Source organism: Staurois parvus, unplaced genomic scaffold (genome assembly GCF_062004578.1).
Source record: "Staurois parvus isolate SC_StPar_1 unplaced genomic scaffold, SC_StPar_1.0 ptg001878l, whole genome shotgun sequence".
NCBI lineage: Eukaryota > Metazoa > Chordata > Amphibia > Anura > Ranidae > Staurois > Staurois parvus.
Window position 1 is genome coordinate 474,108 of NW_028319674.1, and position 10,794 is coordinate 484,901.

Sequence of the window (10,794 nt, forward strand, 5' to 3'; positions counted from 1 at the left end):
ATTCGGGGTCTTGAGAAGGACAGGTGGCGGCCGGGAGCCTGGACAAAGGCGTGGAGGAATGTCAGGTCCCCGCAGCTGCTGTCTGTCAGTCTCTGGGGGCGTGGCTTCTCTTTCTGTCCTTTCACGTCCCCTAGATTTTTAGAACATCAGATTTTTGGAAAGGCTGCATGCATGGGATCAGTGTATGGGATGAATGTTTCATCGTTTCGTAGCCTGAGGGCGGGGCTTAGGTGACGGGTTTGTTAAGATGCAATATAAAGATGATGATACTAGAATATGATTGGTTCTGTTTTGTTGTTTTCCGGAAAAAAACAAAAAAGTTTATTTTATATGCTGAAGTAGCTGTTTTTCGTTGATTATATATATAAATAGATGGAAATATTTTGAGGATCTCCTTGGATGGAAATATTTTGAGGATCTCCTTAGGAGATCCAAAAATATTTCCATCCAAGGAGATCCTCAAAATATTTCCATCCAAGGAGACCCTCAAAATATTTCCATCTATAGGATCCCAAAAATATTTCCATCTATGGAGACCCTCAAAATATTTCCATCTAAGGAAATCCAAAAATATTTCCATCCAAGGAGACCCTCAAAATATTTCCATCTATAGGAGACCCAAAAATATTTCCATCTAAGGAGATCCAAAAATATTTCCATCTTAGATGGAAATATTTTTGGGGTCTCCATAGATGGAAATATTTTTGGGGTCTCCATAGAAGGAAATATTTTTGGGGTCTCCATAGATGGAAATATTTTTTGGGTCTCCATAGAAGGAAATATTTTTGGGGTCTCCATAGAAGGAAATATTTTTGGGGTCTCCATAGATGGAAATATTTTGAGGGTCTCCATAGATGGAAATATTTTGAGGGTCTCCATAGATGGAAATATTTTGAGGGTCTCCATAGATGGAAATATTTTTGGGGTCTCCATAGATGGAAATATTTTGGTTCTGTATAACGCGCCCCCCATAGTTTGTGAGGGTGTTGTGTCCCGGTTTGGCCTGTTAGCGGCGCCCCCATTGGTCGGTCACACACATGACAATGGTTTACATTCAGTGACACCAGCAGCGGCTCATTTTCCATCATTAGCGCGGCGTCCTGCGTCTCGCTCCATCGGATGGCGATCCCGGCGTTGGTAATAATCACAGATTTGCAGTCACCGGCGGCCTCCAAGGTGCTTCAGACCCATCCCCCCCCCCACAGCCCCCATCCCCCCCCCCAGCTCTTATCAAGAGAGAAAGAGAAGAAAAACATAGTTAATCCTCTTGCAATATATTACTGACCCCGCATCGGCACCGAGGTCAGCGCAGCGCCACAAACAGATTGGAAGCTGTAATTGCCTTGGCAGGAAACACCCCCCAGTGAGGGAATGATTGTCGGCGGATTCTTCCGGTTTCATTCGGTTTTTGGTGGCGATTATTCTACAAGAAGGACGTCAGAATCCGGCGTTTGGTGATTGTTTGCGGCGTCTCCCCCGAGGGGGGAAAAGATCTCCGGAGTCGCAGGGTTTGTTTTCACCCAAATTGTGTATTTAAAATCTCCATAGATGGAAATATTTTTGGGGTCTCCATAGATGGAAATATTTTTGGGGTCTCCATAGATGGAAATATTTTTGGGGTCTCCATAGATGGAAATATTTTTGGGGTCTCCACAGATGGAAATATTTTTGGGGTCTCCACAGATTAAAATATTTTGAGGGTCTCCACAGATGAAAATATTTTGGGGTCTCCATAGATGGAAATATTTTTGGGGTCTCTACAGATGGAAACATTTTTGGGGTCTCCATAGATGGAAATATTTTTGGGGTCTCCATAGAAGAAAATATTTTTGGGGTCTCCAGAGATGGAAATATTTTTGGGGTCTCCTTAGATGGAAATATTTTGAGGGTCTCCATAGATTGAAATATTTTTGGGGTCTCCACAGATGGAAATATTTTTGGGGTCTCCACAGATGGAAATATTTTTGGGGTCTCCACAGATTAAAATATTTTGAGGGTCTCCATAGATGGAAATATTTTTGGGGTCTCCACAGATTAAAATATTTTGAGGGTCTCCACAGATGAAAATATTTTGGGGTCTCCATAGATGGAAATATTTTTGGGGTCTCTACAGATGGAAACATTTTTGGGGTCTCCATAGATGGAAATATTTTTGGGGTCTCCATAGAAGAAAATATTTTTGGGGTCTCCAGAGATGGAAATATTTTTGGGGTCTCCTTAGATGGAAATATTTTGAGGGTCTCCATAGATTGAAATATTTTTGGGGTCTCCACAGATGGAAATATTTTTGGGGTCTCCACAGATGGAAATATTTTTGGGGTCTCCACAGATTAAAATATTTTGAGGGTCTCCATAGATGGAAATATTTTTGGGGTCTCCACAGATTAAAATATTTTGAGGGTCTCCACAGATGAAAATATTTTGGGGTCTCCATAGATGGAAATATTTTTGGGGTCTCTACAGATGGAAACATTTTTGGGGTCTCCATAGATGGAAATATTTTTGGGGTCTCCATAGAAGAAAATATTTTTGGGGTCTCCAGAGATGGAAATATTTTTGGGGTCTCCTTAGATGGAAATATTTTGAGGGTCTCCATAGATGGAAATATTTTTGGGGTCTCCATAGATGGAAATATTTGTGGGGTCTCCATAGATGGAAATATTTTGAGGGTCTCCATAGATGGAAATATTTTTGGGGTCTCCATAGATGGAAATATTTTTGGGGTCTCCATAGATGAAAATATTTTGAGGGTCTCCATAGATGGAAATATTTTTGGGGTCTCCATAGATGGAAATATTTTGAGGGTCTCTATAGATGGAAATATTTTTGGGGTCTCCATAGATGGAAATATTTTGGGGTCCCCATAGATGGAAATATTTTGAGGGTCTCTATAGATGGAAATATTTTTGGGGTCTCCATAGATGGAAATATTTGTGGGGTCTCCACAGATGGAAATATTTTTGGGGTCTCCATAGATGGAAATATTTTTGGGGTCTCCATAGATGGAAATATTTTGAGGGTCTCCATAGATGGAAATATTTTTGGGGTCTCCATAGATGGAAATATTTGTGGGGTCTCCATAGATGGAAATATTTTGAGGGTCTCCATAGATGGAAATATTTTGAGGGTCTCTATAGATGGAAATATTTTTGGGGTCTCCATAGATGGAAATATTTGTGGGGTCTCCACAGATGGAAATATTTTTGGGGTCTCCACAAATGGAAACATTTTTGGGGTCTCCACAGATGGAAATATTTTTGGGGTCTCCATAGAAGAAAATATTTTTGGGGTCTCCATAGATGGAAATATTTTTGGGGTCTCCATAGATGGAAATATTTTTGGGGTCTCCTTAGATGGAAATATTTTGGGGTCCCCATAGATGGAAATATTTTGAGGGTCTCCACAGATGGAAATATTTTTGGGGTCTCCATAGATGGAAATATTTTGAGGGTCTCTATAGATGGAAATATTTTTGGGGTCTCCATAGATGGAAATATTTTGGGGTCCCCATAGATGGAAATATTTTGAGGGTCTCTATAGATGGAAATATTTTTGGGGTCTCCATAGATGGAAATATTTGTGGGGTCTCCACAGATGGAAATATTTTTTGGGGTCTCCACAAATGGAAACATTTTTGGGGTCTCCACAGATGGAAATATTTTTGGGGTCTCCATAGAAGAAAATATTTTTGGGGTCTTCAGAGATGGAAATATTTTTGGGGTCTCCATAGATGGAAATATTTTTGGGGTCTCCTTAGATGGAAATATTTTGGGGTCCCCATAGATAGAAATATTTTGAGGGTCTCCACAGATGGAAATATTTTTGGGGTCTCCTTAGATGGAAATATTTTGGGGTCCCCATAGATAGAAATATTTTGAGGGTCTCCACAGATGGAAATATTTTTGGGGTCTCCATAGATGGAAATATTTTGGGGTCTCCATAGATGGAAATATTTTTGGGGTCTCCATAGATGGAAATATTTTGAGGGTCTCCATAGATAGAAATATTTTTGGGGTCTCTATAGATGGAAATATTTTTGGGGTCTCCATAGATGGAAATATTTTTGGGGTCTCCACAGATGGAAATATTTTTGGGGTCTCCATAGCTGGAAATATTTCTGGGGTCTTGGTGGCGGGGGGCGGGCACAGCAGTTATTTTGTACACAAGGACGACATATAAATTCCGCGTTTGGCGATTGTTTGCGGCGTCTCCCCCGACGGAGGAAAAAGAAAAAAAAAAAGCTTTCCGGAATCGCAGTTTTTCTTGTTTTTCTCCCATATTGTGTGTTTAAAATGTCTGAACGTTGTATTTCTTCACATAAAAACAAGAGCGCGGCGGGCGGGGCCAGGCGGACGGCGGGACTGACAGCGCGCTTCGGGGGCTGCGATACCTTTTAATGGGATATTATATCATTTATACAACGCACTGTATTCCTGGGCGCCAAGGACTCGCTCTCTCGGGTGCCGGACACGGGGGGGGGGGGGGCCGGGGACCCTTGTCCCCTCCCCCCCCCCGGAATGGCGAGTCGCTCGGCGCTCTCTGAAGCCGGCGGTGTAATTATAGAGAACAAACGGGGAGCTTAGAGAGCGAAATCTCCGGGGATGCAGTTCACTCTGCGGTCACTGGGAGGCGCTGATCCAAATTACTGATGGTTTCCCCCCTTTCGCATTAGAGTCCCCCCCCATCACATCAGAGTTTCCCCTTTATGTTAGAGTCCCCCCCCCTTCAGATCAGAGTACCCCTTTAAACCAGAGTCCCCCTTTCGCATCAGAGTCACCCCTTCATGTCAAAGTCTCCCCTTTTCATCAGAGACCCCCCCCCCCTCCCTGTTTGCATCAAAGTCACCCCTCCATTTCAGAGTCACCTCCATCCCATCACATCGGAGTCTCCTGTCACATTAGAGTCCACCCTTCACCACAGAGGCCTTCATCACAGAGCCCCCCCAGTCACACAGTCTCCGTCCCATCACAGAGTCCTCTAATTACACAGCCCCCCCCATATTACAGGGCCCTGCAATCACACAGCCCCCCCCATATTACAGGGCCCCGCAATCACACAGCCCCCCCCATATTACAGGGCCCCGCAATCACACAGTCCCCCCATATTACAGGGCCCCGCAATCACACAGTCCCCCCCATATTACAGGGCCCCGCAATCACACAGTCCCCCCCATATTACAGGGCCCCGCAATCACACAGTCCCCCCCATATTACAGGGCCCCGCAATCACACAGTCCCCCCCATATTACAGGGCCCCGCAATCACACAGTCCCCCCCCCATATTACAGGGCCCCGCAATCACACAGTCCCCCCCATATTACAGGGCCCCGCAATCACACAGTCCCCCCCATATTACAGGGCCCCGCAATCACACAGTCCCCCCATATTACAGGGCCCCGCAATCACACAGTCCCCCCCATATTACAGGGCCCCGCAATCACACAGCCCCCCCATATTACAGGGTCCCGCAATCACACAGTCCCCCCCATATTACAGGGCCCCGCAATCACACAGTCCCCCCATATTACAGGGCCCCGCAATCACACAGTCCCCCCATATTACAGGGTCCCGCAATCACACAGTCCCCCCCATATTACAGGGCCCCGCAATCACACAGTCCCCCCCATATTACAGGGCCCCGCAATCACACAGTCCCCCCCATATTACAGGGCCCCGCAATCACACAGTCCCCCCCATATTACAGGGCCCCGCAATCACACAGTCCCCCCATATTACAGGGCCCCGCAATCACACAGTCTCCCCCCATATTACAGGGCCCCGCAATCACACAGTCCCCACCATATTACAGGGCCCCGCAATCACACAGTCCCCCCCCATATTACAGGGCCCCGCAATCACACAGCCCCCCCCATATTACAGGGCCCCGCAATCACACAGTCCCCACCATATTACAGGGCCCCGCAATCACACAGTCCCCCCCATATTACAGGGCCCCGCAATCACACAGTCCCCCCCCATATTACAGGGCCCCGCAATCACACAGTCCCCCCCATATTACAGGGCCCCGCAATCACACAGTCCACCCCCATATTACAGGGCCCCGCAATCACACAATCCCTCAATCACTTTCTATACCAAAGAGGAAGGTCAGCAAGACGAAAGGAAAGAGCGAATCCCCCCAATGGGGACACAAACAGCGATAAAACCGAATTCAGTCCAATCCGCAGAGCACCCTCAGCCTGCGCGGATATCGATGTACAGATCGTCCAACACACCAGCAGATTCCAGATTCATCGAGGTTCCAATATTAGGTGCCAGGAAAAGTGCAAACATAGGCCGTGGCGGAGATACTGGGGGGGGGGGGGAGGATGTTTATTTAGCCCTTTTCCTGGCAGTTTACATGATTGCACTTTGTAATGGAACCTCAATAACTCCGGAATCTGGAAGTTTCATCTCTGCTGGAGTTCCGGATATCTGTCTGGTTTTTGGTTTTGCTGAAATGGTAACAAATAGAAATAAATAATCGGAGATGAATGATATAGATTAGATACAAAGTAACAACGTCACCTCCTATCCTCCATCCCCCGCCTGATCGATGTCTATAAACAATGTTACTTTGTATCTCTCCATCTCCCGTCTGATCGATGTTTATAAACAATGTTACTTTGTATCTCTGTCTCCTATCTGATCGATGTTTATAAACAATGTTACTTTGTATCTCTATCTCCGGTCTGATCGATGTTTATAAACAATGTTACTTTGTATCTCTCTATCTCCGGTCTGATCGATGTTTATAAACAATGTTACTTTGTATCTCTATCTCCGGTCTGATCGATGTTTATAAACAATGTTACTTTGTATCTCTATCGCCCGTCTGATCGATGTCTATAAACAATGTTACTTTGTATCTCTCCATCTCCCGTCTGATCGATGTTTATAAACAATGTTACTTTGTATCTCTCCATCTCCCGTCTGATCGATGTTTATAAACAATGTTACTTTGTATCTCTATCTCCCGTCTGATCGATGTTTATAAACAATGTTACTTTGTATCTCTCCATCTCCCGTCTGATCGATGTTTATAAACAATGTTACTTTGTATCTCCATCTCCCGTCTGATCGATGTTTATAAACAATGTTACTTTGTATCTCTCCATCTCCCGTCTGATCGATGTTTATAAACAATGTTACTTTGTATCTCCATCCCCCGTCTGATCGATGTTTATAAACAATGTTACTTTGTATCTCTCTATCTCCCGTCTGATCGATGTTTATAAACAATGTTACTTTGTATCTCTCCATCCCCCATCTGATCGATGTTTATAAACAATGTTACTTTGTATCTCTCCATCTCCCGTCTGATCGATGTTTATAAACAATGTTACTTTGTATCTCTCCATCCCCCGTCTGATCGATGTTTATTAACAATGTTACTTTGTATCTCTATCTCCCGTCTGATCGATGTTTATAAACAATGTTACTTTGTATCTCTATCTCCCGTCTGATCGATGTTTATAAACAATGTTACTTTGTATCTCTCCGTCTCCCGTCTGATCGATGTTTATAAACAATGTTACTTTGTATCTCTCTCTCCCGTCTGATCGATGTTTATAAACAATGTTACTTTGTATCTCTATCCCCCGTCTGATCGATGTTTATAAACAATGTTACTTTGTATCTCTATCTCCCGTCTGATCGATGTTTATAAACAATGTTACTTTGTATCTCTATCTCCCGTCTGATCGATGTTTATAAACAATGTTACTTTGTATCTCTCCATCTCCCGTCTGATCGATGTTTATAAACAATGTTACTTTGTATCTCTCTATCTCCCGTCTGATCAATGTTTATAAACAATGTTACTTTGTATCTCTCCATCTCCTGTCTGATCGATGTTTATAAACAATGTTACTTTGTATCTATCTCCCGTCTGATCGATGTTTATAAACAATGTTACTTTGTATCTCTCCATCTCCCGTCTGATCGATGTTTATAAACAATGTTACTTTGTATCTCTCCATCCTGTCTGATCGATGTTTATAAACAATGTTACTTTGTATCTCTATCGCCCGTCTGATCGATGTTTATAAACAATGTTACTTTGTATCTCTATCGCCCGTCTGATCGATGTTTATAAACAATGTTACTTTGTATCTCTCCATCTCCCGTCTGATCGATGTTTATAAACAATGTTACTTTGTATCTCTCTATCTCCCGTCTGATCAATGTTTATAAACAATGTTACTTTGTATCTCTCCATCCCCCGTCTGATCGATGTTTATAAACAATGTTACTTTGTATCTCTCCATCTCCCGTCTGATCGATGTTTATAAACAATGTTACTTTGTATCTCTCCATCTCCCGTCTGATCGATGTTTATAAACAATGTTACTTTGTATCTCTCCATCTCCCGTCTGATCGATGTTTATAAACAATGTTACTTTGTATCTCTCTATCTCCTGTCTGATCGATGTTTATAAACAATGTTACTTTGTATCTCTCCATCTCCCGTCTGATCGATGTTTATAAACAATGTTACTTTGTATCTCTATCGCCCGTCTGATCGATGTTTATAAACAATGTTACTTTGTATCTCTATCGCCCGTCTGATCGATGTTTATAAACAATGTTACTTTGTATCTCTCTATCTCCCGTCTGATCAATGTTCATACACAATGTTACTTTGTATCTCTCTATCTCCCGTCTGATCAATGTTCATACACAATGTTACTTTGTATCTCTCTATCTCCCGTCTGATCGATGTTTATAAACAATGTTACTTTGTATCTCTCTATCTCCCGTCTGATCAATGTTCATACACAATGTTACTTTGTATCTCTCTATCTCCCGTCTGATCGATGTTTATAAACAATGTTACTTTGTATCTCTCCATCCCCCGTCTGATCGATGTTTATAAACAATGTTACTTTGTATCTCTCTATCTCCCGTCTGATCGATGTTTATAAACAATGTTACTTTGTATCTCTATCTCCCGTCTGATCGATGTTTATAAACAATGTTACTTTGTATGGTAAAAAAAATCTGAAGAATATATTTAAAAAATATATATTTTTAAAAATAAATAATTTTTAAATATATTCTTCAGATTAATTTTTAACATACAAAAAGGTCATTATAACATATATTTGTAAATGTGTTCCAAAAATGTAGATTTGTGTTTGTAAAAGACATGCAGTGAATTTGAAATGTATTTTTTAAATATTTTTCATATATTTTGTAATAAAAACGCATTTCAGCGCGCGGTGTATATATATATGTATTGAAATATATTGAATACGACCAAAATTGTAGCATTTCAAATATATTTTTCTTCCATGTGGGTAGCCCCGCCTACTTCTGCCACCTCTGTCTCCAAGGGCGGAGATATGGGGGCGGGGCGGGGCGGGGCGGGGGAGGGGTCAGGGTTTCTGGAAGGTTCATATTGATGTCTGCATCCCATTTGTAGGAAATGAGAAATCCCATCAGTGGGGACACAAAAACCGAATGGGGGTAGGGCAGTGGCAGACTGACAACTCATGGGGCCCCCCGGGCAATAGGGGTTCATGGGGCCCCTGTGTCCTTGCCCACACCCAAAAAAGCCTATGAAAGGTACAAGGGGCATCTCATGGGGCCCCCTACTGACCCCGGGCCCTCGGGCAGTGCCTGAGTTCCCCAACCCCTGACAACGTTTTCATTGCGGTCCATGGTTTCAGGACAAAGTGACAACCCCCCCTTTTCCCCCTATAGGTGTCATAGGGCCAGGACGACGCCCATGTGACAGGGTGACAACACAGGAACCAAAATTCGGAAACATGGAAAGGGTGTTGTCACCCTATAACAGGAGGTGTTCAGACAAAGTCCCTCTTGGAAGGATCACCAGGAGCCAAAGTTTAATCCGCTTATTATTTTCCCTCCATTTCCATTGCATCCCTTATTTTCGTTCCAATGATGTCATCACTGGGTCCCTGTGCTTCTCTAGGCAATGCAGGCAGATCATGGCTGGTGCGGGAGGGGCCGGCAGGGGGGCTGTACATAGCTTCCTGAAAACATCCCAGCCACCCCCCCCCCCCTCCGGCCTCAGTACTCCTCAGTCCTGATGCAAGCAGTGGGAGTAGTTTTGCAAAGATCAAAATGCCTTGATGGGCGGGGTCGGTCTGGAGGAGTGGGCGTTCCTAGGCATAGGTAACGCCCACATGGGATGCCGAGCCTCTGTGGGTGGGTGTGGGTTTTGTTCAGACGTGGAGTGATGTGCGGTGTCTGTGATGTCATTGCCGCGAGATCTCATTGGTGTGTCTGTTTGGCAGGCTCTTCGGAACCACAGGGAACTGCGCCGCCTGCAGCAAGCTCATCCCCGCCTTCGAAATGGTCATGCGGGCCAGAGACAACGTCTACCACCTGGACTGCTTCGCCTGTCAGCTCTGCAACCAGAGGTGAGACGCTCTGCAGAGCATCGCTCTGTCCGCTTACATCCCTACAGAGAGATATGCTGCAGATTATTCCTTCTAGAGATCTGCAGAGCATCGCTCCCGTCCTGACAGATCCATATAGAGATATGCTGCAGATTATTCCTTCTACAGATCTGCAGAGCATCGCTCCCATCCCCCTGACCGATCCATATAGATATATTCTGCAGATTATTCCTTCTAGAGATCTGCAGAGCATCGCTCCCTCCCGTCCTGACAGATCCCTACAGAGAGATATGCTGCAGATTATTCCTTCTAGAGATCTGCAGAACATCGCTCCCATCCCCCTGACCGATCCATATAGATATATGCTGCAGATTATTCCTTCTACAGATCTGCAGAACATCGCTCCCTCCCGTCCTGACAGATCC

The 10,794-nt window shown here is 44.0% G+C and overlaps 1 protein-coding gene across 3 annotated transcripts in view; it reads left to right on the forward strand.

The window, feature by feature from the left end:
* LOC149433924 (rhombotin-1) overlaps window positions 1-10,394 on the forward strand; it is a 180,249-nt gene extending 169,855 nt beyond the window's left edge. For all 3 annotated transcript variants that reach the window (XM_089664282.1, XM_089664281.1, XM_089664283.1), the window contains exon 3: window positions 10,265-10,394. In XM_089664282.1, the coding sequence (XP_089520408.1) occupies window positions 10,265-10,394 (130 nt within the window). The remainder of the gene's footprint in view (window positions 1-10,264) is intronic.
* The last annotated feature ends 400 nt before the right edge of the window (window positions 10,395-10,794 follow it).